Genomic DNA, 27,400 nt, shown 5'->3' on the forward strand with positions numbered 1-27,400 from the left:
TCAGCCTCGGCCTCGGCCTCGTCCTCTTCCTCGAGGTAGGCTAGGCCGCTAGGGCCGGGCTTCGGCACGTCCACCATTTTGCGGAGCTCCTTGGCCTCCTCTACGTCGAACTGCCAGCTGACCACCGGTTGGCACAGGGCTGAATCACCTTCCGCCGGCGACGAGCTTTTCATCGCGGCGCCTCCGCTAGATACATATGCTAGTCTAATTTGCAACAGCCAGGAGGTATTATGAAAAATATTTGGATCGCAATCCAAATACTTTACACTTACCCTCCCTAAATTGGATAGCGATCCATAGTCGCGATCCAATCTAAGGAGGTAAATGTAAATGTTTAGGGGGTAAAAGAAAACTTTTGGATCGCGATTCATTCATAATCGCGATCCAATTTAGGGGGTAACTGTAAAAAAATATTTAGGTCCTGATCGGATTACTGCCTATCGGCGGTGCGGATGGAGGGTGGCGGCCGAGGACGGTGACAGCTACGGTCGCGTTTGCCGGCGCCGGACCCCTTCATGGATGCTGGTGCGACCATGGATGCTTCCTGATGCCGCTTCAGGTTGGGGAGCTCGCACAGGCATACCAACAACGCGCGGGTGGCCGGAGCGGGAGAAGGAGGCAGACGGAGGTTGGTGCACGCTCATGGATGTGGTTCCCGTCACCGTGCGAGCATGGCCACGGCGGCACGGCGGTGCAGCACGGCCGGTCGACAACCTCTTGCACGGCAGGAAGAATAACAGAGGCATGAGGGCCGGGCTGGTGCTCGGAGAAAGAAAGAGATTGGGAAGGAAGTGACACCCTACTGGCCTATTCTGCTGTAAAAGAAAACATACAGATCAGGTTAGGCTTTTTCATATGTTTTTCAGATTTCAAAGTGATTGTGCCAATTGTTACTCAAAGATTTCGATCTGAAACTGTCAGATGAAAATAAAAGAGAGCAGTTAAACTACGTATTTCAGTATACAACATTGTCAGTTTGTCACCGAAGGCTACAAATTCATGTATGCAGATGTTATCCACATTGTAGTTGCAGCAAAGAGGGTCTTGCTCAAAGGAAAAGCCACTCGTTTTCCTTTTCAGATGATCATTTTATTTTTAGAGCACAGCTTTCAGTATGTTAAGTTTCAGAGCCAAACTGAATCTTCAGAAATCCATGGTATTTGTCACCCGCAACACAAGGGCACAGCCAAATAAATCAACTTTCTTTTCGCGAGGAACCAAACAAATCCATCCGCTAACTATAAATCACTTTTGAGCAAGTATTATGTACAGTTCCATTACTTGATTCTCTTTGTAATTTGGTGACGGTGAACAAAAAAGGTATGCAGATTTGGTATAACAAGCTGCTCAGCTGCGCGTGCAGAGTTGTTTTGCCCAAAGCCTTGTCCTCTTCAGAAGTTTCGGTTGATTTCTCCGGTAGCCGACAGAATAAAGAAACCTGCAAAGGAGAGCAGATTATGTTATGATCAACATGCCGGTGCTTTGTTCTGAAGAAGATGGTGCGCAGGCAAGGAATCTTCCTAATTTTCAAACCACTCCTCATTTGTTTACCTACGCGTGACAATCTAATGGTGCCCTAGCACCAAAGTAGTTAAAAAATTAAGGTAGATAAAGAGCACTCGAGTTTGTTAGGACCGACACTTGAATCAATAGTCCAAGAAAAACAAGTGTGCGCTTTGATTTATAAATTTTTCTGTTTCGTTGTATAAACAATCTGGTGAAGTTTGTTCGGTTGGTAAGTTGAACAATCCTTTTCGATCCCACATTCATATTCTGCAGACTGTTCCAAATTGCAATGAGAACTGGGAAAGGGTTTTTGTAGTTACATGACGTCAGTGCTGAGGTCTTGCTACTTCACCATTCCTTTGGCTCTTGAGCTTGGCTTCGACCTCAGAGAGAGCCTTCTTGACGTCCTCATTCTCTGGGAGCTCTTGGATCAGCACCTGGTAATCTCTCAAGGACGCTTCCCATCTCTCCAGCTGAACACACGACGACACAAAAAAGACAATGGCAAGATGAGATCACACGTCTGCTCTCTTGCAATGAGAAACTTTCTGCACGGGGAGAATTAAGGTGCAGAACCGCAGCCGGACGGCGCACCTTGACGTTGCAGTCGGCCCGCCGGAGCCGCGCCTTGCTGTACGACGGGCGCACGGCGAGCGCGGCGCTGCAGTCCTCGACGGCCTTCTCGTGCCGCCCGAGCTTGGCGTGGCACGCGGCGCGGTTGCAGAGCAGCACGGCGTTGCCGGGCTCCCTGTCGAGGCCCTCGCCGTACGCGTGGCATGCCTCGGCGAACTTGGCGGCCTTGAAGAGGTCGTTGCCGCGCAGCCGCGCCGCGGCCGCCGCCTTGGCCCTCCTCTGCACGTTCGTGACCTCCCGGTTGCTCGGGTCCAGCTGGCACGCCGTCTGCGCCGTCGCCACAGCGTCGTCGAACCTGTCGTGACGTGGTCACGAGAACCCAAGCGTCAGACGTGCCATTCTTATTGATGCGTGTTCGTGCACGAACGCGCTTGTGTGGAGCGGGGATGAACAGACAGACCTTCCTGCAGCCATGTCGACCTGAGCTCGCACAATGAGGACGTAGGCGTGGCCGAAGGTGCCGAAGAACTTGGTCGACTCGTCGACGCCGAACTTCGGCTCGCCGGCGCCGCTGAACACCGCGTCCGCTTCGTCGTGCCGTTGTAGCCTCAGCAGCGCCTCGGCTTGCAACGCCAGCACCTAGCGGAGTTCATCATCATGGCAGACACGCATCAGAATTGTGGCGTCAATGCTAGTTCATGGCACATGTCGTTCCGGGCGCGCGCGGACCTGTGGAGCGCAGTCGGCGCCGTCGGACACGGCGGCCTGCGCTTCCTGGAGCACCGTGATCCAGTTCTTGAGACTGCGCGCGTCGCTGCTCTTGGCAATGCGGTTCTTCACCGACTGCGCACGACAAACGTCGGCGCCCGTGGATTCCTTGGACGATTGCTTGAAGTGGTAGATGGCTCTGTCAGGTTCTCCTAATCTGAGCAACACATAAACAAGTTGATGAGTATCATAAACTGTTTGGTATTCCATTAATTCTATTCCATCTGAAGCTTTGTTTTGTTATATATAAAATATCACATCTCAAGCTCATTACGGCAAACAATTTTTATATCTAGCCGATTGCCACGATCCTATATGTACTATGAAGCAAATTCAATGGTTGGCATCTGATACCTAGTGACACCAAAAGAAAGTTGCTGAGTAGAGTGTAGGAAAAATGAAGCAAAGACTTGTTCTCTGACAGCTTTGAATTAGTGCAATCATGAACTTGAAAAGGAGGTGTGAGCATGCTTGCTGAAGAAGTGATTAGCTATTCAAAGCACCAATCATCAATGTGAATCTTACAAACGGCTAGCATAAATTAAGGCAGATGGTTGTGCTTGACCTGCTGATCCAATGACCTAGAGTACGTTCCAAAGAAGCACATGTGGAATAAAAATGTATGGCATGCTCTAATCATCAAGTGGTTGTTATTGCATATCTTAGGGGCAGAAGCTAGTGGCATCCAAGAAAAGGATAATCCTGTTCCTACACACCATCTTCATCATCCTAATAAAACAAAAGGGATGGTGATGCAGAAGTAGATACTCCATTATCTATTTCATTTTAGTTTTGCATTAATACATGGCTAGTTGTTACAGACTGCGTTTCGCATTAGTATTTTTAATAAGGACAGTAGTGCATAAAGTCCACTTTTTCACATTAGCAAACTTAGTCCAGTAGTGCTAATAATATCGCGTTTTATAGTCATGAACAATATACTACAAACAAAATTAATAACACCAAAGTTTAATTTCAGATACCACGCAAGGTCAAACTGTGCAATACAAAAATTATATGAAAGCGCCATGTAAATGGCCCTATGGAACGTTCGAACGTGCGTGCTTGAGTTCAACAACCAACGCTCGTCAAAGAAACGGAGACACTGATGACAATATCAAATCGTATGCAATGATTATCAGGATACAATTGATGACGAACAATTCAAGTATTCAGCCCATCTCAAGGACCAGCGAGGGAAATGACGAAGCTTCTAACGCGTTTGATCTGAAAATCGACAAGTTGCCCCACGTACCTGAGATACAAGCCGCCAAGCCGGTGGTGAGCGCGCTCGTAGGACGGATCGATCCGGACAGCCTCCTTGCAGTCGCCGACGGCCTCGATGAGCCGCCCGAGCGCGGCTAGGGCGGCCGCCTTGTTGCTCCAGTACGCCGGCCGCCTCGCGTCCATCATGATGGCCTGGTCGTAGAGCGCCACCGCCTCCGTGTAATGCCCCTGTCGGTACTCCTCGTTGCCCATCTCCTTGAGCCTCTCGGGGTCCGTGCGGTGCGACAGCGCCCGGCATAGGTCGCCCCCCGCCGGCTTGGCCTCCTTGACGATGTTGCCCATGCCCGAGAACGCGTACCCGTTGGGCGCCTTCCGCTCATTGGCCATCTTCGCGCCGCGCTCCACCGAGCTGCGCGCCGACGCGCCGCCGGCGCCGGCGTTGAGGTTGCCGAGGTTGCGGTGCAGCATCATGTTGCCGGAGGTGGCGCGCACCAGCTGCGTGGTGCCCTTGACCCTCTGGTGGTCGAGGATCATCTTGTCGAGCTCCGCGGCCATGCCGGTGTACTCCGACGCCGGCTCCGCCGCGGTCCTCGCTCCGCCGAGGCCGTTCGCCGCCTTGGCGACGGGCCTGGCCCTTTCGTTCGCCGGCGGCGCGGCACGGGCCCCGGCGCCGTTCTGCGCCGGAACGGGAAGGGCGCTCTGGCGGCGCACGAGGGAGGAGTCGTGGGTGACGGCCGGCTTCCGGTGCGCCTGGTTCGCCTGCGCGGGCGGGGCCGCTGCGGCCTCGGTCTCGGCGTCGGAGGCAGCGGGCGAGGTGCCGTTGATCCGGTGGAGGGAGGTCATGGAGGCGGACCGGCGGCGGCGGAACATGCCGCTGTAGATGCCGAACATGGCGCAGCCGGTGGGCGGGTCGCGCGACTCCGTCATGGCGCCGGTGGCGACGATCACGGCCGCGCGCCCCCGCGGTCGTTCGCGTCGTGCGCGCGTGGGGAAGGCAAGGGAGGGGAAGGCCAAAGATGGGAGGGGGAGGGGAGTGCTGGGCTGGTGGCCGTTGGCTCCTGGTTGGCAACGAACGATGACGGGTTCCGGACTGGGGTGGGAATGTGGGGAGCACGGGGGTTTTAAACTGAAGATATTACAAGAAACCCCCTTAGTGTTTTTTTTTGGGAGCTGGTGGCGCGTGGGTCCTTCTGTGCAGGTTCTCAGTTTCTTCTCCAATTTTCATTTTTTTTGTCTCTCCTTTTTGTTTTGGAGTAGTAGTCTTCATTCATTGCCATGGAGTCATGGGGACATGGACCATGGGTTGGTTAGTGCATTCATGTTGTGAATGGCTTGGTTAGGTCAAACGTCTAGTTTCTAGTTATTGTGGCATCTGGTTTATTTGGACCATATTTGCAGCATCGTTTTTGTGTTCAAACAAGAAGCACGCCGCAATGAAGAAAGCAGGAGGTACAACCAGATGTGGCCAATAATAGTGAAGGACTCGAGAGTACGTGCGCGTTGGTTAAGCATGAACCTTTTGACCAAGGAGAGAATGTTCATGAGCCATACTACCTGCTGTAGGAAATAGGCAGGGAGGCAGCTGTGTCTTTGTCAGAAGTTAGTTTTCGGTACATACAAATACAGATACCTCGCATACAAATAGAGATACCTCGTATTAGGGTATCCAGTTCGAGAGATGCGAAGTTTTCCGTAACCTCGCACTAAGCTTCTGGGCGACAGGGCATAATGCCCGGGCCTGACAACTGGGGGCACAGTCTTCGAACCTCCTCCCACGTACTGGCAGGTCAGGTGCCTCCACATAGCCTCAAGGACGAAGTGCTCAGGAACAGCTATCACGGGTCCGGACCACCGCGGGATGGTCTTGGTTCCCCACGTGTGCAAGCCGGACCCCCAGGGGGTCTGAGTGCCTGGGCCAGCCAGGGGGCCCGGACCTCCCGCCCCACCAGGAAGGAGGTCCGGTGCCGCCACGTGCCCTAAGGAAGCGGCCGCTAAACCAGCACCGTCACGTGTCCGGTGGATACCAACCTTCTGCGAGAAGCCAACCCAACTACCGCATTAAATGCGGGTGGTTGGAGTGCGCGCACGTTGGGCTACCCTCTGATACGTTAGGCAGGTATGGGTGACACCACGGGTAAGCCCGCCAGTTACTGAGGCAGCGCGTCACATCACAGCGCCGCGTGCGTGGGCGAGGGACGTATGGTCACATCACAGCGCCGCGTGCGTGGGCGAAGAGTTATTATGACCTGCTGTAAGAAGGTCACAATATGCTCCAGTACAGTGCGCAAAGGCTACATCACGGTAGGTCAGTATAGCCCCTTCGCCTATCAGCGGGAGCTGAATCTACATCGATAGCACGACTCCCTCTACGCATGTCAACGGCAGCAGACCCTATACTAGCAAGATGGCACAAGACCATATTCAGACGGAGGATACGTACGGAGGCCGACGAGGAAGATCTCTGGATCTGAGACATTTAAGGCTCCAATGTGTATGTTATTTAATATATCGTCGGGTCCACCTGTCGGGGCCCCGCTCAGTATACGCGCTCCCCTTGAGCATATAAAAGGGAGAGCGTGCACGTTACAACGCACACAGAGGTTCACACTCACGCAGGGTCAGCAGTTCCCCCCAAACTTACAAGCAATACATCACATAGTGGACGTAGGGTATTACGCTCCGACTGCCTGAACAACTCTAAACCCGTGTGTGTTACTCTGTGTTCATACGCCTCTACATCGAGCATTTTTTAACTACCCCAAACTCATTCTAAATTAGGATTAGACGGGTGCACCCCGCCACCCGGCTAGAGAAACACTCCTGCGTCCACCATGAATTGGGGTCTCTCCTTTATTCTTTTGGAAAGGTGTAGCCAGCTACCGCATTCTTCCTTGCTGCCCATCAATCGACTGATTACATGATCCGATGTTCCAATAATGAAAGAAACACCACGATCAACCTGCCTGGTTAGCTGATTGAACTGCAGGGGTCTTAAATCTCAAATAGTCAAACCCTCGTTTCCTCGTTTAGGCCCCTTGTTTTGATGAAATCGATCTGAATCCATCACCAGCTAGAACGACGACAGCAGCTTGGCAGCAGCATGGTTTGCACGTATGAATAGCTAGCGCACACGCAAGCTGGACGACCGAACTGGTGCCGGCCGGAGCGCGCTGACACGACGGCACGACACAATTCCTGGTAGGGCATTTAGGTTTGGTGTACCCCTCCATTATTGTCTGTTCATGCACCGACCCGGCCGGCTAGTAGCTTCCTGCTTCCCCCGGCCCAGAACGTGTTGGACGTGCCAGACACATGATGATGCTCCGCGGGTCTGGACTCCGGCGGCCCGTCCCCGAGTTGGCAAAGCGTCGTCGTCTGCCGGCCGGGCGGGTCTGCCACTCTCCTCCCGTCATTCTTTTTTTTGGACGCCCATCGCCGGTGACATGGTCAACGCCCTCCCACAGCTTTCCCGAATCAGACGCGCATGATGCATGCTCATTGCTCGATTTGTTCTAAACTAGCTAAATATATTAGCGCGCTGCTACGGATAAAGTTGGTATAAGTATCGAATACATATAGTTTGTAGGATAGATCTCCGTGATCGAGTCGTGGACGGTCAGACTTGCACACGGGATAGACCAAGATCCATCTACCAATGACACAAAACGGACCGACTAAAAATTTTAGGTAGAAACCTTACGTGTGCTTTAGATATTCTATCTAAATTATCTACGAGTACATTGCTAATACTTTCCATTTACCAGGGGTGAAGCCAGAAAACGAAACTATCAGGGTCGGCTCCATCAATTACTGGGGTCAAATGCATAAATGAACGGTGTTAAATAGTATTTTTTTCACCGGATTTGACAAATTCCATCGGGGTCCGGCGACCCCGACCGCTTAAGGCAGCTTCGCCCCCTGCCGTTTACCCTCATCTCGCCGCGTTCTAGACGAGCGATCGACATTGGCTTCAGCAGCTTCAGCTTTTCTTTTTTAAAAAGTAATCAGCTTCAGCTTTTTTTCTACCGTACCTAAACATATTTTTCATTAAAAGAAGAACACGTTCAGCTTCAGCTTCAGCTACCGAATCCCAGGGTGGTCATCATGAACGGCCATCATTAGTTGGGAACGATTGAGAAAAGGCTTCGCGGATTTGGCCTCTGGGGTGATCAAATCCGAGATACCCGCACAGCGACGTCCGATCAAACGGATCGATCGTGCGTGGGTACCCGCACGTGCGCGTACACGTCTACGCGGGCATGTCGCCGGGAAGCAGGGCAAGCGCGTCTAGACAGGTGCCCGACATCGACGAGGCTCGGCTCCCGGCCCGTGCCGTGGCCAAGCGTCCACGCAGGCACGCAGGCTGCAGGGCCGAGGGTTGACTGGCGCCTGGCTGCGCCCCAACCTCCGTGTCGGTTTCGGGAACCAGGCTTTGCAGCGTGCCGTCGATCTCCGAGCAAATCAGGATGCAGATGTGCCGTCCCCGTCAATACCTGCAGGCGACCTTCGAGAACGGAAGGAAGACCATACCGGGTCGCTCTTGGTGGCGCCAGACGGTGGTTCGGGGATCCAAATCGCCGTGTCTCTCGAGCTGCTGTGTACAGTACAACGAACGTTCTACGTACACCCAGCCTGGTGGCCGCACAATGGTGTAGCTGGACCTGTACGTCTTGACTGCATGAGGTGACCAATCTGTGACCACGCGAGGAGGCAATTATAGAAGAAAAGAACACGGCAACAAGCATGATATGCATCAACACGTCACATGTTGTTTGAAGTTGGCCTTTCTTACTAACTTATTGTTTTCAGATCATATCGTGGGAACAAACTCTTATATAACTCGCCTAGAGAAAAAAAAAATAAACCATACCCTATTAACAGCCAATGGTAGGTAACGTGGTCGGTAGTGACGTGGGGTTTGCAGAATGTTGTCCGAGGTGGAATGGCAAAGTTTACAGTTTAGTACAGTAGCAAGGTTTTGATCCACCATTTCCTTTGTATGTTTTCTTTGTTTTCTTTTGGAGAGGTCCATTTGTATGGATTTTCAAATAATATGTGAAAGGTTTGGTAAAAATAGAGATTGCGTTGAGCTTCAAACTAAAATAATAAGTGGGTTAATTTGGGATGCGATTATACATCGCTTCAGGTGATGCCTGAAGCGGACTGTTTTCCACCGGTGGACCGAGCGTGGGATTGATTGGGCTGCAATTAGGCTCGATACCGATTCCCAACTGCAACTGCATATCAGACTGTTTGCGCGCACGTTGCCAATTAAATATGAGAGAATCTGTGCATGCATACAGAAGAAGATAACAATAGTGACGTTACCCATGTGCATGGAACTAAAAAAGCTATAACTATTGAACCGATCATCCAAATTAAATCTAGGTTGCACCATTATCTTATAATCACACTTGATTATGTTTGCACGATATTTTTTAAAAGTATTTTATTTAATACTAATTAATTTTGGATACTGAGAACAAATATTTAAACAACACGAACAAATAATTATCTTTTAAAAAATAAACATAACTAATAAATAATAATGTACAACGAACAAAATATTAAATATAGCGAACATTTGATTATCTAAGCTAATGGAAAATTAATATCACGAACAAATGAGTTAATATGGCCGAACAATTTAATCCACTTCTCCAAGCCCAACGAGAGATACCCCCGAGGTGGTGAGTTGTAGGTAAGGTGTCGCCGAGATCAGGAACTCGAAGGTGCAAGGAACACAAAGTTTAGACAGGTTCAGACCGCCGAGAGCGTAACATTCTACGTCCTATGTGGTGGTTTGTATTGTCTTAGGTGCTGATCTGGTTGATCTGTTTGGAGGGGGCTCCTGCCCGCCCTTATATAGTTTGGGGGGACAGAGTTACATGGAAATTCTAGCCGGATACGAGCTTAGAAATCCCACCCGAATACTTTTTGGGTAGTTTCTTACTGCTCTGACTAGTTCTACTACTGTACGAGTATTTACAATTGATGTAGAGTGTAGGCCATATTCCATCCCTTATCTTAAAATATGTATGTCAAGTGCGCAGTCCCGTGGCTCCGGATCTCGTATCCACAAAGCGAACAAATAGATTATGCACATCGAACAATTATATTATGGACACAAAACAAAATATTATGTATCAAAGAATAATTGGATAAATTAAATAATAAGAAGTAAGAGAAGAATATAAAAAATATAAAAAAGAGGATAGGTATGGAAAGAACAGATAAAAAGAATAGAATAAAAATTAAAGAATAAAAGAAAACACGTTAGATAAGGAATATGGGGAAATTATATTAAAAAATATATCAAATATTAGTATCTTTAAAACAAATGCACTTAGTCTATAGAATAAAGAAATATGAAATAAAATAAGAATAAATAAGAAGAAAAGAAAGACAGATTATATACTAGTGAAGAAATATTTACTAAAGCATTAGAAATAATAAGAAAAAGTTAGAAAGAAAATGAATAAACAATAAAATAAAGAGAAGATAGAGTACAACCTCTTTGCATGCATATGCGTGTTGCGCATAAGAATAAATTAATTATTTAGAGCAAAATATTCTAAATAAGAAAAAATATCCATGGATCATGTCTAGGAACAAATAAAAATTATTCTCATACTCCATTGTTAGCATGTATAGTGCTGAAAAAGCAGGAAGATAGAAAAAGAAAAAACGGCATGGCGGCATGCATGTGGATCAATCATTGTAGCTAAACGCGGGAGCGCAGAGCACTTCCTCAGTTCCTCAAGATAGTGATAAAGGAATCATGCACCTGACACCTGAACATATCTGTTAAAATTTTAATGGGTTGATTTTACGTGCTGGCTCGCTCGCGCGCGCGAGCTGAAATTAGGCTATGTTTGGATCCATCCCCAAATGGCAAAAAGGCAAATGGCAAAATTTTTGCTCCAGTCACATCAGATGTTTGGACGCTAATTAGAAGTATTAAATATAGTTTAATTAAAAAACTAATTATATAGATGAGGACTAAATGACGAGACGAATCTATTAAGCCTAATTAATCCATAATTAGCAAAATTATGGTAGCATTTGTCTTTTTGCACTTTGGGGTGTTTGGATCCAAAAGTGCAAAAAAAAGTGCAAAAGAGCAAAAGTTTTACACTTTCTCTTTCTCTCTCCCATTCATACAAACATGTCTTAGTCCCGCCGGTCCGCTAATTGTCGTCAGGCGATGGATCCATATCTGTAGCATAAGTAATGCATAACCGTGGCCGTAATTTGGATCGTCAACGATCGAGATCTCTCACACAAAAGGTCTCTAACCTGTATGAAGCCGGGCCGTCCAATTTGCAGCTTGTTTGAGGCCTGCACGGTCCACAAATAGCAGGCCCACTTTAATTTGTGCTACAACCTCAAGCCCAGAAAACACAAATAACTGGCCCACTTTGAGGAATTCCTTTTCCTTCTTTCCTTCTCCCTGTACTTTTGTCGGCTAAGCCAATAGCGACAGAAGTACAGCAAACACCCAATAGTGTGTACTCGTATCGATCGTGACGTCACAAGTCCATGTGGTCGTACTGGAATCTCACCACTGAACCTTAGTTAAAAACAACTGTGCTTAGCCGCCCGCTGACTAACGTGGCCACGGTTGTTCCTAACTTCTTATCTTAGTTTGGGTCTCCATCTGTTTTAGAGTGGAGCATAAGGATCAGTTTGGTAGAGCTCCAACTGATTCTGATTCTCTGTGGAAGCTGATTCTCTAAGAGAAGTGATTCTGTAGCTGAAGGTGATTCTTTTTTATTCTCTAGCGTAAACTCTTAAAATCAGGATGGAGAATCACTTCACAGAATCAAGAGAAATTACTTTTTTTCAGCTCCCAGCCTCTTAGTTCATTACAGAGAATCACTCCACAGAATCAGCAGAGAATCACTTCTCTCTGAAAAACTGTTTGGTAGAGCTCTTACTGGATTCAGCAGAGAATTAGCTCTGGGACCTCTGCCAAAGCCTAAAGCGCTCGTCACTCCCGCCAGGTACACGAACACTCGCTTCCTAGGAAAGCGGGCCGCTCCCGCTGCACGTGCACGACTTCCTCTCCCGCCCCCCGTTTCTAACCGCAAGCACTTTGCACACCAGCTCGCAACCCCCGCTGCCGAAATCGCACCCCATATTTTCCAGGTGCGCGCGCGCAGGTCTAGGCTATGCTTATCCCCAGTTACACGCACGGTGGCACGCTGACACCCCATATTTTCCAGGTGCATCTCGTGAAGAAGTCGTCGCTGACGAACGTACGAACGTCTGCACCGGTCGCGCTCGCACCCGTCGTCCTCCCGCAGGCAGTGCATGCTGTGGCGGTTGCTTCAGCAGATCAGCACAGGTGGCAAGGCTACTACTCCCGATACGATACGACACTTGGAAGTGCCCCCCAAGTTTTGACATGGCTGTGGAGCCCCAGTCCGTCCTACTCGACCGAAAAGCGAACGGCAGAACTTGCATCGACGACCTGACGCATGCGTCCAACCGAGACGAACTGGTCACGGTACACACGTACAGGCAGGCTCGTCGCGCCGTTTCGCAACGCTCCGCAACCGTCCGATCTGCCCGGTTGGCTCTTGCGACTTGGTCCTTTAGGGCCGAAGCTTCTTCTCTTAGGACGTACGGAGGCTTCATTAGCACTGCTACGTACTAACCTTTATTTACACTGTGCTGCTCACCTGCATGCACTTGTTAATTTACAGTACCGGCCGACTCATTCACTTGGGCGGCCAAAGATAACAATAATATACTGTGCCCCAAAAGCACACACATCCACATAAGGCTAGAGGTGCCGTCGATCACTAAGTCAAAACCACCACGACACCGGGTTATGATGCGAATCAAGTACTAAAATATCATTAGTGTGAGTGTGCATGCGTAACCCGTCTGACGAGCGATCGAGGATTCGAGGTAACTAGCAGCTAGGTCACCCAAAGAAAGAAACGGCATCGGCTATTACTGGGTGAGAGCATTTCCAGCGGTTTTTTAATAAATTTTTTCCAATAAGTATCTAATGGAGATGTTCCAATAATTCTATAATTCTTTTATGGTTATTAGGGAAGAGTTGCTTTTGCAGTTCTCTAATAATCTCATCCCAAACCAACTACCGTATTGGGAGAGCTTCAACTCTCCCTTTATCTTGGAAGAGGTAGGTGAATTATTAGTTTTTTCTAATAATTATTAGAAAAAAGAAGATAAAAGAGATCTGCTGGAGCATAAATTTTATATAAATTTTTTCAATATAATAGTTGGACTGGGGAACGGAGATCCGTTGGACATGCTATAGCTTGCAGCCAATGGTGTACACACGATCCAGATCCAAACACACCCGGTTTTATATATACGCATCAAACGCCTGGCGCGACTCTACACCGCACCATTTCGCCCCACGCTGACAAGAGCGCTCGCAGTCTCGCATCGATGTACTCGTGCGAGCAGGACCACACAGCGGCGGCGGCGCGCACCGCGCTCGCCAACACGGGCTACCAGCCGTGCGCCGCGCGCCGCTCGCTCCAGCTCGCGGCTCACCATCAGCCCGGCAAGCAAGCAGTACCCCCGGCCGCGGCCGCCTTGCAGCCGCGGCGCGGGAAGAACAAGAAGCACGGGTCGTCGCGGTCGCGGCCGTCGTCGTCGCGCCGGTCGTCGACCACCGTGGTGGCCACCGACGTCGACAACTTCCGGGCCATGGTGCAGGAGCTCACCGGCTTCCCGGCAGCCGCCATCTTCCGCCCGCTGCCGCGCAGGGTGCACGCGGCCAGCCCCTTCGCCGCCGGCGGCGGCGGCGCGGGACAGGGATGCTCCGGTAGCGATCGGCATGGGCACGGCGGTTCGGAGGCGACCAACAATAGTACTGCCGGCGGCGTCGGCAGCAGCAGCCCCGACGCTCCGGCCCCGCTGCCTGCGATGGCGCCGCCGCTGGGCGTGTTCGACTTCGACGGGCTGACGGACCTCGGGTCGCCGGAGTTCGACACCTCCTGGGGAGATCTGTCCATCGAGTACTAAGCACTCGTTGGGTCCTCTTTGGCCGGCCGGCTAGATTAATGGATCGTTCAAGGATGGTAACCTGGCTGGTCATTAATTTCCTTGCGCTCATGTGTTCTGCGCATGTTGTTCTGTGCTCCCATGTGTAACATGATGGCAGCACTGCTTATTGTTTTCAAAAGGTATGCGTTAATCATGCTCATGTAAGCAAATCACCATACTCTGGATTGGCTTCGTTGACTTTTGTAATCACACAGTGTTTTCTTTTAGACAATGGAAAGCGTTGTGACCATTTGCATCCAATTCTTTATTATGAGGTTTTTGTTTTAAATGATAAAGGAAGGTTCGCGAAGTGCGTACAGAGGCTCCTAGCTGTTTTGCAAGGGGTTCAATCCCTCTTGTTTTTGCTTGTTAAGCGATGCAGTCTAGTACTAGTATAAACGAAAGATGACAAATGCGGCAGTCGCAGTCGCTGACGCGTGGACGACTGGACCTTCCTAGGAAGGCGGCAGACAATTAATTTCATGTACTACAAGCAGTCTGACGAAGCTACCCAAATGTACCGCGCGCCCGAAGTCATCCCAATAAGAGGAGCACGTGCAAGAGCCCGAATAGACGGTTTGCGCAACAAGTGACGGGCACTCAGGTTGCCACCTTCGTGCGATCTCTTGATGTGAACCTCTACGTGTCACGCACGCAACATTTTGTACTGTAGTGAGTCTTGGTCATGGCACCTGACAGGCTAGGTTGAGCATGTCACGCACCTCTGAATGTTTCTCTCGTCATCACCTGGATTTCGGCATGAGTTGAATGCGCCATCAGATCCAAGCTAGCATGAGAGCTGAATGATGCATGCACCTGGCTGGTTATGACTGTTCTAAATAACCAGAAAAGAAAAGGATAAAAAAGACTTGTCCCTAAGGTCAGAGTTACTGAACAATTAACATCCGGTTTGTTTCATCTTGTCTAGCCATCAGGAATGGGCAATCACAATTCACAATAATAAAAAAAAAGAACTGGCACAGGCCCATTCCAATTTCAGGCTTTAGACGCAGCCTCTAGCCAAACCAAACTGTACAAAGGCTACATATGAAGGGATCAACTCAGCCATGCGCTTCAAAGTTCAAACCCGCAAGCGCCCAAGTGTTGATTGCAGCTAAATAGTAGCAAGCCCGTCGAGAAAACATCTTTTATTTAACGAGCACTGCTATATATGCAGGCTAGGTCACAAACTTATTATTGTTCAGAAACACAACTATGCGTTCAGCACTTTTATGCAGTTTCATGTTCCCATCAGACAAGGAGGAACACATGAGATGGTGCTGAGGCACGCCTCCTCACTCTGCTCCTAGGAGCGCGAGGAGAATATCCTCGTAGTCTCTGGTTGTATCTTTAGCAACTGCACGCTCCAGCGGAACGCTGTTCCTCTTCTGGTAGGCCTCCTTTATCAGCTTCAGGTCGACCTCGGCGCGAGTAGCTATGACCCTGGTGAGATCATCTTCATCTGTGCCCATGCCTCCAAGAGCCAGTCGAAGAACTTTCTCGAAGTATCTGTCAGGGCAAGTGAAGCAACGGATGATCGCCCGCAGCGTCGCAAGGAACTCATCCTTGGGATCAGCTTTCAGATCCTGTTAGAAATGAGCACCAAAAAACATTATGAGCAACTGAACAATCTCACACTAAAAAAAACAGTAAACAGTTTCTCCTCTTCTAGCAATCTACAAGCACTTGAATCTTGCAGAAATAGGTGAATGCAGGGCAAACAACAGACTGTTGATGAGTGAACCAAAGTTGTATAAGGGTGAATGCAGGGCAAACAACAGAGACTGTTGATGTATGAGCCAAAGTTGTATAAGTGGTAATTCTTTTTTCACCTAGTTGACTGATTACTTGACCATGTTAATACCATATATGCAGCTCAAACGAGCTGTAGTAAAAAAATCGATCACAAAAGGAGGGGCCTAGGTAAACCATACAAACGTTTTGTGTGTGGTGTATGCCTTCATAAATTGAACGGAAAACGTAAGTGTACTAACAAGAACACACTTATTGTTATTTACCTTGTTGATTGGATGATCGAACTGATCCTTGTAGCTATTGAATGTTGCAAGTAGCTGAGCTTTGCTCCGTGTGGTGAGAATCCTGATGACCTCCTCATCACTGTAAGCCTTCTTATGAATATTCTCATGAAGTATTTTGGCTTCAGAATGAGCCAACGAAGTGTTCACCTCTGGGCCATCATAGCGGTATGCACTTACAAGAGGCACCAAAAGCTGAAACGAAGCAACAATTATTTAGAACTCCATTTTCCCAACTTTCAGCTCTAATTTACTCAAAATAGGAATGATCTCAATCAGTATACTAAGACCGGAAAATACATCAAGCTTAATCGAAGAGTGACATGTTGACAACCACCAAATAATCAAATTTTCAGGGCATCATTTTGACAGATAGCAGCCACTTCTCAATTGAGATCATCTAATATCTTTTTTTGAAAACTGAGGGATCATCTAATATTGTACTCATGCTTCTAAACGGTCATATCAAAGTCCAGAAAACACACACATGAAAGAAAAGCTAAATGTACCAACAGAATCGTCAGATTTGTAACATCTCATCTTCAGGATGCACAGTGAGCACTAGACTAGTCATGGAACCAAAAGCGTAAAGAGTTTCTGCAAAAAACAAATAATATCATAGTGCAATATATTTTACAACTATTGTATCAATGAATGATGAAGGTATCACCAGCTGAATATCTAAAAGCAAATCAAGATCCAGTTACAAACATTGAAGTAAATGTTGGGCAACCATTAACTGGTCCAATGGATCTAATTAAATTTCGATCATGTTTTAGTAAGTTAACATGATGGATAATCAGTATCTCATTTTGGCACGGCAAAACCTGCCATGGTTCAGAAAACTAAGCAGTATGCACGGTATGACTGGTTAATGAACCAGCAGGATCATCAGACCCGTAACATCTCAGCATGAGAAATGATTTTCACAATATGCACAGTATGACTGGTTAAATGAACTGGCAGGATCATCAGATCCGTAACATCTCAGCGTGAGAAATGACTTTCCTTCATAATGCACAATATGCACTAGACTTGTCAGAGGTATGACCATGAAGAGTCTGTAGACTCTGAACCGGAAACAGGACATCATTTTCAAGACAGACATGACAAGCAATGCATTGACTGATCTATCTAACTTTCAGATAGACATAGACAAGCACATATGCGTTCTGTATATAATATAAGTTTGATCTTATCACGGTCTCTATATAAAAAGCTCAGATACGGTTTCTACACAATAAGCAAACACCAGATGGTGATAAGATCCGGAGCCTTCACCTTGCGGAAGTCGCCGGTGACGTGTGCGGCGACGTCCTCCTCGAGGGAGCGCTTGAAGCGGTCGTGGTACGCTTGCCTGGCCGCGAAGAGCTGCGCAGGCGTGCGCGCGCACGCGATCTCCACCAGCGCGCGGCCGCCGGGGTGCCACTTCTTAGCCTCCTCGCTCGCCAGCACCGCATCCCTCTCCGCCGGGTCCAGCGTCCACAGGATCACCGCCCTCTGGGCATTCAGGGGCCACAGGCCAATCAATCAATCAGCGAATCAATCCCCCACGTAATTAATTAGCATCAGTCAGGGTCCTATCCGCGATCGGCCCACGGATCGATCGATCAGCTAGTAGAATACCTCGAACTTGCCGTGGATCTCGTCGCCGAGGGCGCGGAGCAGCTCCTTGCCGTACTTCTCGGCGTAGGCGCGGCGGATCGCGCGGCGGTGCGCGGCGTCGCGGTGGGCCAGGACGGAGATGATGAGCTTCTCGTTGGTGCCCCAACCTGCGACCGATCGAAGCACAGACGCGCGTCAGCCGTGGTCTCGTGCGGCGAGCGAGGGCGCGGGGGCGAGCGGGACCTTCGAAGGCCTTGTGCAGCTGCTCGCAGTCCTCGGCGACGGGCGGGACGGAGGCGGGGACGGTGAGCGTCGCCATTGCGTCGGTTCGGGTTGCCGCGAGCTCCGCTCTCTGGATCCCTGTGCTGCGTCGGTGGAGATCTGGGATGGGAATGGGTGGGGGAATGGAACGTGTAGCAGCGCGGATGCCGGTGCCGCGGTGCGCGCGGGAGACACAGAGGCGAGGGGGGGTTTTGTGGGGAGGGGAGGGGTTCGCGGAGGGTGCCGCGCCTGATCGATCGGGTGTGCCTGTCCGTCCGGACAACGGCGGCACGGCGCGCGCCAACAGGGTTCCGGCGCATGGAGCGACCTGACGGTGGAGTGGGTGGCGTTCCGCGTTCGGATCGGGACCCGCGGGGAGGGTCTCCGTGGCTCTCCATGATTGTGGTGGCCACGACGGCGTCTGGAACTCTGGATCCGGGCGCTCGGTGATGTTGATGGTACGTGACTTTGAGCACAAAGAGGCACAGCGATGAGCAGAAAGCCAGGAACCAGTTGCAACATCTTGATCGATGAGGACAGAGCGACCCGCGTCAGGGACGCGACTCATATCATTGCATATAAAAGTTGCTCGTGGATTAGTTGCGGCTACTTGTGTGCCTGTTCGATATTGGGCCACGCGTCCAGCCCGATCCACCGTTGTAACATTTTGTTGGGCCGGCAATAGCTTTCTCGTCCGGATTGCCGTTCCATCGTCAGAGCGTGGTGAGTTTTGGTTGGAAACTTTTTCTTTTTTTAACTCTCGCCGAATGCCACTACCAGCATTCTCCTCCGGGGAGAGCTGGTGCCGGGCACAGCAGCAGGTAGATTAAAAGAGGCTGGTATCTAGGCCATCTCTTTAGGCTGGTTGACAGCTGCAGCCACCAAAAACCAAAATACAAACCTGTTCTAACAAGTCATGGCTCGTCTACATGACTAACTCCTAGCTGCCAATTCGAGCAGGAGTTAGGCAGGGCTAAAAGGCGTACAATTATGGCCGGCCGAAAACCCACACGTCACAGACTCACAGCTCTCTCTCGATGTGTCTGCGCGGCAGCCAGGCGTCCGGTGCGGCGGTCCCATCTATGGGCTTCCCAAAGAGAGTTCAAATGCCCATGTATTTTCCTGCTGCCTCCCGAATGGGTCTCCAGTTGAATCGGTTACGTGCATCTAAGTAGCACTCCTGTATTCTGGATCCAACTTTTCATGGAAATAAATTTCAGATTGGATTTAAAATATCCCCCACTAGCGCGGTTAGATTTGAAGATTTTCTCGAAAGCTGGTTGCTTTCTCTTAATAAAATATGGTGGGACCGCTGTGCCCGTTCGAGTTTTTCTTTTTCATTTTCCTGCTGGCGCCACGGTGTCCTCCGATCCTTTGCGCTGAACGGCCAGCGCTACGCTCGAGACTCTCCCCGACACGGCTCTGGCATCGCGCGCAGCTCTCTTCTGGGCAATGGGCATGTACGTCACGGCGGCGACGGCATGCACGCATGGCTTGCTACCATTCGATCCGGTCCCGTGCTCGTTCTCGTTGCATGCGTACGTAGAGTTGGACACACAAGAACAGCTGCCCGCTTCTGATCGACGCGGACGTTGCCACAAAAAACATCACCCTGCTGTTATGCTGTACACGTACTCAGAATCTGGAGGTGAAATGTCGTCGGCTCGTCACGTCCACGTCACTGTTTCCGACTTGTGTGTTTCAGAGAAGACGAACGCGTGCGTTCGGTCATTTTGATACGCCAAGTCCCTTCGCTCGATCGGAACCAAAAAGATCACGGAGCCCTTGCCAGCAGTCACATGACCGCACCCGCGCTAGCAAGCGAGTGGCGAGCAGATTGACACGCCGCCCATGCGCGTACGTCCCTTCTCCTCCCTGTCCGAGCTGTGGCTGTAGCGCACCGCCCCCCGGCCCCCGATCGATCGAGCCGCCCAATCGCCATGTGAAACGGAAACGCCATCTCGCGCGTCACCGGCCTCGCTTCACACCACCTTGGCTGTCCGCTTGCCGTTCCCGCGAAAGGCTCGGGCGGCACCGCGCCAGTTCGGCCGGCCTAGCGCGAGTGGCCGCCGTACGTGGGGAAACCTGCCGCGATGCCGAGCACGTTAGCCCCCCCGGGGGCCACGCTCACGCGTCGCTGTCGACCCACATGCCGGAACCGGGCGGCTCCCCCGTCCCCCTGCCGCTTCTGGCGCCCCGCGCGCGCGTCCCTTCGGTGTCGGGGCGCGGCGGAGGACCTGCCGAACGGCCATTCTCGGACGACGGGGGCAGAAGAGTCCACCCCTCCTCGTCGTCACCTGCCGTGTGCGTCTAGAGTCTAGACAAGCGTTCCGGCCGGCACTTGGGCACGCGCCTAACTCCCCGTCCACCGAACGGTTCGGCGACCGGCGCCAGCTGCTCCTATTTATGCCTCACTGTGCCGTCGGGCTTTCAAGTTCCACGCCCGGGGTCGCCGAACTCCGCGCACGCACGCTGTCTCGATCACGCCGCTGCGACAGCGAGCATCGCGAGTTCGACAGCAGGTATCGCGCCGGCTCTTTGGCTTGCTGATCTCCTTCCTATTGTTATTTGCTTTTTTTTAAAGAAAACCTCTGTTGGTGATGATCTAAGAAGAAAATGAATTGGATCATGGAAAGATGTTCATGCGAACTGCTCGGATAGTAGTAAATAGACAAGGTGTTCTACAGAAACAAGTGCCTCTCTGTCGAATCCAACTGTATGTTACCATTTTCATTTCCTTCCTTCATCTAAGATGTTACTTTGCTTTATCGTTGCAGGTTTCAAGCATCGCCATGAACACGATGGATGAGTTCCCCCTGATCAGCGACCACAGTACGCTGCTTCAAGGCCACGGCGTGCTCGGTGCTGAAGGATGCCTTGGCATCCGCAGCTCTGAAGGCAAGTCTGTCCCAACACAAGATGACCGCAAGAACAAGAGGAAAAAAGACAACATGTTCGACTCCGACTGGCCGGAGCTGGCCAGCTTAGACGATTTCGAGCCAAGCCCGAGGTTAACCCCCTTGCAATCTTTTAGCACGTGACTTTAACCATCAGCAACTTCACCGCTCTGTGATGACTCAACGTTTCTTTTCCTTTCCTTTTTCTGAAGAAATTTCGATCCCACGTTTGAGATAGGGAGCAGTTATTTTGAGGACACACTATGGTCCTCAAATTTCTCACCAGAAGCTCGGCTTGTACCAAGCAGCTACTTCGACGGTGTCGATTTCTCCATTGCTCGAGATGAGAACACCGTTCTCAAGGTACTTGCAGATTGTTTCTCCTGATTTGTTTTTTCTCTCCCCATTTTGAAGGTCATATGATGCAATGCAAAGGACTTCCTACCGGGTGTAGCTTCTCTTAAGTCTTATCTCGCCAAGAGTCAAGATCTGGCCCTCTTCAATACGCAGCATATCACCAGTCCTGACCATATCTTCATGAAACAAAAATTAGGTTCCATTGAGAAACATTTTAAATTTTTTTCCCTTCCACCTTCTGCAGACAAATCCGACAAAAACCAAGCAACAGTCCAGGAATGGAGCAAGTGATACGCCTCTGAATTGTGCTGCACGTGGCAGCTCCTCTTCCGGCATTTCTGATGCTGAACTCCTCGTCCGCTTTGATAATATAGAGCTCGGAAACCAAATAGGTTGCTGCGAGGGACTAGAGGCTATTCTTTGCCCAAGTCAGGAAATGCAAGCCTCGACGGCATCTAGCAGCATGTGCAGCGGTGAAACGGTAGCTTCATCAACTTTCTCAGGGCCAGACTCCGTTGCTGCCCACATCCCTCGTCCTTCGAAGAAGCCGCAGGATCCATTCAGCGGGGCTCCTGATATGATCCTCGAGGAGATGGCTGGAAACCCACTGGACATGTACTTCCCTCCGCTGGCAACGTATGAGAAGCCTGGACTGCCGACGAGCGACGCCACTTCGGCACAGAAGCATCGGTTCCCTGAAGAGCTTGCGGGCAGTCATGCTCTGAACTGTGCAGAGTCACAGCTCTGCGCGAAGGAGATCGCTTCTGCAGGGTTGCGTGGGCAGCCTAGCTCGGCAGTGGTTCTGGAAGCCGTGCCGGTGAAGGAACTTGGCTTCCATAAGCTTCAGGAGGGCATGAATCAGGTTGGTGATCCACAGTAACTGGCATAGTGTCTCGTAATCGTTCTTCCATTCCTTCGTGTGATGACTAGGACTTGCACTTTGGATCCTTTTGTGTGTCTTGCAGCTGGATCTGGCAACCAAAGGACGCATAAGGGATGCCTTATACCGGTTGGCCAACGGCGTCGAACAAAGGCATTGTGCTGCCGGTTCAAGTGGAGGGGTGGGATCGTCAGGCTCAAAGAGGTGCGCATTTTGCGACTCAGATCGGGGGGCATGCTCTGATGTATAGAAAACCCGCAGAGTTACTGATTCACCTTGGAGTCCCTGAATGTATCTGTAGTGTCATGTCTCGCAGGTTCAGATCGGGTAACGGATGGACCGAAACGCAGACGAACCCCATGGATCAGTCAGTAGCACATCTGCTTCTGAAGAAACCCTCTTACAGGAAGGCTGCCCAGCCGCACCGTGTGGCATAGTCTCCTCCAGAAGAGACCCGAGTTGCCTCTTTGCAGCAGTGCAAGAATTGTAATCCATTTGCATCCTATTCTGAAACACTGAACTATGTGACACCTGAATATCTGATGATGATGCAGTATGGTTCCTGGCACGGCAGTATTGAGTGCCATGTCAGACCGACCTAACATCTTTCCGTCGCACTATAAAATATTATATATAGTGCTGCACCACCAGTAGAGATGCAAGTTATATTTATTTTGGATCATTAGATCGACCTAAAAATATAAAAGGAACTAGGATGACATTGTGAGTAATTAATTTAGAGAAGAAATAAATTAGAATGGCATGCCATCGTAATTATTTAGCTGATCCATAAAATATTTATCATTGGGTATCCACTTGCATCCCCAACCAAAGCATGTTTTACCATGTAGGGCTGGAAACGGTCGAGCAACGTGTATTGTTTGGAGATTGGGCTAAATGCTCATTGCCTCATTGTAGTAAACAAAGTGTATTGCATTTCGCATTTTCGCTCCGTCTGTTGCATTTGAGTGAGACTTAGATATTGGGACACTTCAATTTAATGTTATGTTTCCGGACAGAACGTAGTAGTATTGCACTACCCTGACTTATGTTGAAAGCAAGAGCACCTGGGCTCTCTCAATTCAGTGGCATGCATCAGCCTGTCGAGACAGGGAACAAAAGTCACCGAGAGAGCACAGGCTCCAATCGGGCCTCTCAAAGGATGAAAAGTTTGAAACCTCCTGGAAATGCTCGAGCAATGTCGAACAACCAGCTAGCATTCTAGCAAGGACGCAAGGTTGCAGCTTGAGGAATTCACGTCAGAGCTAGCGTTGCTTCGCTCTGACGAAACCAAGCCCCGAGCTTGCGAATTTTCAAGCTCTCTGGTCTCTGCCCAACTCAGAGCTTCGGATAACCCCTAAAAAGAAAAAAGGAACACTCGAGCGTTTCGGATGGAGGAGAAGCGGTCAGATCTACTGCCTATGGATTTGAACTGATCGAACCAGCACGAATACTCGGGAGTGCAGACCAGTCACTGACAGGTGGGGCCGGTCACGGAGGCCCGGCTTCTATATGTCGCCTCCCCCGCAAGCCCCCGCCCCTGCCCGCGCACGGTGCCCTGCTCCCGGCGTCGCTACCCGCTTAACCGCCGCGGACAAACGCCACGACGCAACTGAAAAAAGGGAACCCAAATATCCAATCGAGACCCACCACCGAACGAGTCCAAATCGGCTCGAAGCCACTCCGCCGCTCCGCCGGCGACGCCATTCGCCTCAGCCGAGCAGCAGCCCCCGACCCGTCCGAGCGGCTCCCGGAGCGCGAGGGCCGGACGAGCGCCTCCCAATTTTAGCAGCCGCGGAGCGCGTGGCGCGTGGGCGTTTGCCGTGGCGCGAGGAGGGGGGAGGGTCCATGGGGTACCTGCCGTCCCTGGGCAGCAAGGCGGCGCACTTCGTGTCCGACCTCACCACCGTCATCCTCAACCCCGTCTCCGAGCGCGAGACCTCCCACCTCCCCGTGAGAACCCGGATCCCGCTCCCGTCCCCTCTCTCTCGTGCAGGCGATTCCGGTCCGGTTTTGAATTCGGGTTCCCCGCTCGCGCTCCCGATTCGCGCGATTGGTCGAGTCCGGCTGCGGCATCCGTCTGATTGGAGCGATTTCGCAGCTGGGGCCGTGCTATCGTACGGGTTGATTTGCGATTCCTGGGGGGTTTTAGGGATGTTCGCTGCCGCGTGCTGCTAATTAGGACCTGCGTTAGTTGGTGGGAACTGTTGCTAGCTTGGCCAGCGCGCTTGTTTAGCTCACGCGAAGCTTTTGCCTCTTTGGGGATGAGTTTATTCAGAGTTCGGAGCTCCAAGACAGTCTGTCTCTTCCCTGGGTCGGGCAATTTATGTGTTCCTGAAATAATTTAGTCTGTTGGTTCGGGTGTCTACGACATTCAGAATGCACACCGAATTTAGGTTTAGTTTGATTTCTTCAATGTAGCATTTCCTGTGTTCACATGATCACATCTCATGCTGGAAAGTTCTGATGGAATCTGAGTTATACCCACTGTTGGTGTTGAATGCTGTTAGGTTAGTGTTTTTAGGATGTGGTTGACTGGTAGCTGCAATGCTAAATCTAATCAAGTGATATTTTGGAAGCTTTCCAGTGCTTGATCCTTTGCCTTTTATGTTGTACTTCCGCCAAATTTCAAAGATGATTTCTGCATATATGTTTGGTTCCAGTTAGTAATAGCACTAATCATTTCAGTTTTTTCAGTCATCATCCCACCTTCTGGAAAGTTTATATTTCAGTTTTTGCAGGAGGTTGATGAAGTGCAAGAAAATTTTGAGGATGGTAAAGATTCTGAGCACAACTCTGACAGCCTTGATGGCCCTGACACATCTTCCTTTAGAGCATTCTTGATCTCCTTTTTGTCATCATCTAGCTCTAATAATAACGATTCAATGGAGATACTTCCTGAACAAAATGTGGACATGAGTTACCCAACTTTAACACCCATGGGGAAGGGAAGCAAGGGAAGGTCAGGTCTGATAAGTAGAGGGAAGCACTCCATTGGAAAAATTATTACCAAGGCGGCTAGGATTGGTGGTTTTAAACAAGCTACTGCAGAGCCTAAAATTGACAGGGAGACAGTAAATCATACTGAACCAGTTGTACCTGTTTTGGAGATTGAGGAATCAAAGGAAGTTGCTTCCGTCAGTAGTTTGCCAACTATGTCGGAACCATCTGTTCTTTTGTCAGAAATGATGCAATCAATTCTCTATACCTCTCTCCCTGTTCTTGCCCAGGGAAGGAACTGGGTCTTGCTATACAGGTTTAAAATGTTCCTTATTCTGATATGTTCTGACTTCTGATCATGTGTGCCCACTGCCATCTAATGTTTATGTTCACGATTGTGCAGCACATGGAGGCATGGCATATCTTTATCTACTTTATATAGAAGGAGCATGCTTTGCCCTGGTTTCTCACTTTTGGTATGTTAATGTTTCCTAAGTAGCTTGATGCTGTCCTGTTTATGATGATTTTTCACCATTACTTGAGAGGGCAGCCTATTTCACCTCACACCTTATAGTTATTGACTGTTTCAAAATTTTAAATGTTAAAGTGATAGATCTCATTTCACCCCATAAGTAGTTACACAGATGATGTGGAATTTATAGGTCTCCGTAATATAATCTCAGAGTTACTAATTGCTAACTTTTCATTCTTCACCTTCTGATCTTACAGGTAGTGGGGGATAAGAAAGGCACAGTTTTTGGTGGTTTAGTTGAGGCTCCATTGCAGCCATCCAGTTCAAAGAAGTATCAGGTTTTGCCTCTGCACTCTGGTAAACTGTTTGCTACATATTTTCCTTGTACTGAATATTTTTCAAATTAATCTTGCAGGGGACCAATAATTGCTTTGTTTTCACTAATTTATATGACCGCCCTGTTATATATCGTCCGACTGGTAATTTTCAGTATATTCATTTTCTGGTTTGCAAGATAACATCAAAATATGGTGAAATATTTTTTTTTGTTATTTCCGTGCTCTCAAGATATTGAGAACATTTTCTTCTTTCATTCCTTATGTCGCCTCATGATTGTAAGCTATTAAAAATTTGCCTACTGCAGGTGCAAATAACTATTTCACCGTGTGCTCCACTGACTATTTGGCTCTGGGAGGAGGAGGTCATTTCGCACTCTATCTAGATGGAGACCTGTAATCTCTCTCTCCTATTCATGACATTTACAACTAGTATTTGAGTCATTGTTAATTTCCCTCGTAGCCTCAACTTTCTTTTCTGCATTTCTCTTTGCAGTTTAACTGGTTCAAGTTCAAATTCAGAGACTTTTAACAACGAGTGTTTATCGCATTCCCCAGACTTCTCAGTGAAAGATGTTGAGGTATTTAAAATAGTGAAGCACTGTGCTCTCTGTATTGCATCCTGATGAACATAACTATATATCCTTATGACCAACTAGCTTCATGTTGAATGTAGCAACATGCAACTGTAGCTGAAATGATGAACTCAAGAAATTAGACTCTTAGCTTTCAAGCTTAATCAATAAACTGAAAGAGTTGTGTAAGTCCATTAAGAGCATCTGTGTCAATGTCGACATGATTCTGCAATAAGAGCTTCATGTGGTTCTCTGTCTAATGCAGCTGTGGGGCTTCGTCTACCCTTCCAAGTATGAGGAGATGCTCACGCTCTGCCGGACTGAGAAACCCGGAATTTGTCGATGGTGACCGCCAGTTGGAATTCCCAATCATAGACATGCTACACATCTGTACAGTTTTCAGTAGACTCCGTGAGTTGCGAGCATTTTTTTTCTTCTTTAGTGCGCAGTGCAAAGTAGGAGTACTGGACTTGCTTTTCTCAAGCCGGTTTTCTCAGATTTGTAAATACTTGTAATTTTTCATGCTGCCACTTGGCGAAACATGGACGTTGCTGGTTGTTGTTCCAGTGCTACCATTTTTAGGTAAATTGTCACAGGCAGGTCAGGCTTCACAGGGTTAGTCATGAGACAGGCGTCTAGTTTGTTCGTTAGGTCTTGGTGATGACCGCCGGAGGGGGAGCACGAGAAGGCGGATATCTGGCTGCTATCAATCAGCTGGCGAGCGGAAGAATTGCATAGAGGGACCCTTGAACAACTCGAAAAAGCTCGGATTCGATTACAGAAAGTTGAACTAGAAGCAGATGAGTATCGAATGAATGGATACTCTGAAATGCCCCACGAGGTTGTATTGATTGGTTGAAAGGCCTGAAGAAAAGGTAGTTCTGGGGGTGCAGTATAACGGGAAGCTGTATGCTGCGTTCGGGAAGGATGAATCAC

At 49.5% G+C, this 27,400-nt stretch overlaps 5 protein-coding genes across 6 annotated transcripts; 3 read left to right on the forward strand and 2 right to left on the reverse strand.

Moving 5' to 3' along the window:
- Nucleotides 1-1,187: 1,187 nt before the first annotated feature.
- On the reverse strand, nucleotides 1,188-5,151 carry LOC112901450 (inactive TPR repeat-containing thioredoxin TTL3). The gene is made up of 6 exons (XM_025970380.1): nucleotides 4,103-5,151; nucleotides 2,809-3,004; nucleotides 2,540-2,718; nucleotides 2,101-2,434; nucleotides 1,827-1,979; nucleotides 1,188-1,438 (listed from the first exon to the last, which is right to left on the reverse strand). Exons 1-5 carry the CDS (start codon nucleotides 4,999-5,001, stop codon nucleotides 1,833-1,835), a joined length of 1,755 nt encoding a protein of 584 aa, XP_025826165.1. The 5' UTR covers nucleotides 5,002-5,151; the 3' UTR covers nucleotides 1,188-1,438; nucleotides 1,827-1,832.
- Nucleotides 5,152-13,416: 8,265 nt separating this feature from the next.
- On the forward strand, nucleotides 13,417-14,367 carry LOC112876700. The gene has a single exon (XM_025940871.1). The coding sequence runs from the start codon at nucleotides 13,504-13,506 to the stop codon at nucleotides 14,083-14,085; it is 582 nt and encodes a 193-aa protein (XP_025796656.1). The 5' UTR covers nucleotides 13,417-13,503; the 3' UTR covers nucleotides 14,086-14,367.
- A 702-nt stretch (nucleotides 14,368-15,069) lies between these two features.
- Nucleotides 15,070-18,268, reverse strand: LOC112878960 (annexin D7-like). The gene is made up of 5 exons (XM_025943244.1): nucleotides 17,991-18,268; nucleotides 17,769-17,914; nucleotides 17,424-17,642; nucleotides 16,125-16,337; nucleotides 15,070-15,692 (listed from the first exon to the last, which is right to left on the reverse strand). The coding sequence occupies exons 1-5, from the start codon at nucleotides 18,064-18,066 to the stop codon at nucleotides 15,402-15,404; spliced, it is 945 nt and encodes a 314-aa protein (XP_025799029.1). The 5' UTR covers nucleotides 18,067-18,268; the 3' UTR covers nucleotides 15,070-15,401.
- A 2,194-nt stretch (nucleotides 18,269-20,462) lies between these two features.
- On the forward strand, nucleotides 20,463-22,711 carry LOC112876935 (protein LNK1-like). The gene is made up of 6 exons (XM_025941116.1): nucleotides 20,463-20,530; nucleotides 20,786-21,018; nucleotides 21,118-21,268; nucleotides 21,507-22,124; nucleotides 22,228-22,346; nucleotides 22,459-22,711. The coding sequence occupies exons 2-6, from the start codon at nucleotides 20,801-20,803 to the stop codon at nucleotides 22,577-22,579; spliced, it is 1,227 nt and encodes a 408-aa protein (XP_025796901.1). The 5' UTR covers nucleotides 20,463-20,530; nucleotides 20,786-20,800; the 3' UTR covers nucleotides 22,580-22,711.
- Nucleotides 22,712-23,696: 985 nt separating this feature from the next.
- Nucleotides 23,697-27,386, forward strand: LOC112880288 (oxidation resistance protein 1). 2 transcript variants are annotated; one of them, XM_025944870.1, is made up of 8 exons: nucleotides 23,697-24,095; nucleotides 24,875-25,398; nucleotides 25,486-25,558; nucleotides 25,812-25,892; nucleotides 25,970-26,033; nucleotides 26,198-26,285; nucleotides 26,386-26,470; nucleotides 26,730-27,386. In XM_025944870.1, exons 1-8 carry the CDS (start codon nucleotides 23,991-23,993, stop codon nucleotides 26,811-26,813), a joined length of 1,104 nt encoding a protein of 367 aa, XP_025800655.1. In that variant the 5' UTR covers nucleotides 23,697-23,990; the 3' UTR covers nucleotides 26,814-27,386. The 2 variants fall into 2 exon arrangements, with proteins under 2 accessions (XP_025800655.1, XP_025800732.1); XM_025944947.1 differs by having other exon boundaries at nucleotides 24,884-25,398.
- Nucleotides 27,387-27,400: the final 14 nt, after the last annotated feature.

Source organism: Panicum hallii, chromosome 1 (assembly GCF_002211085.1).
Source record: "Panicum hallii strain FIL2 chromosome 1, PHallii_v3.1, whole genome shotgun sequence".
NCBI lineage: Eukaryota > Viridiplantae > Streptophyta > Magnoliopsida > Poales > Poaceae > Panicum > Panicum hallii.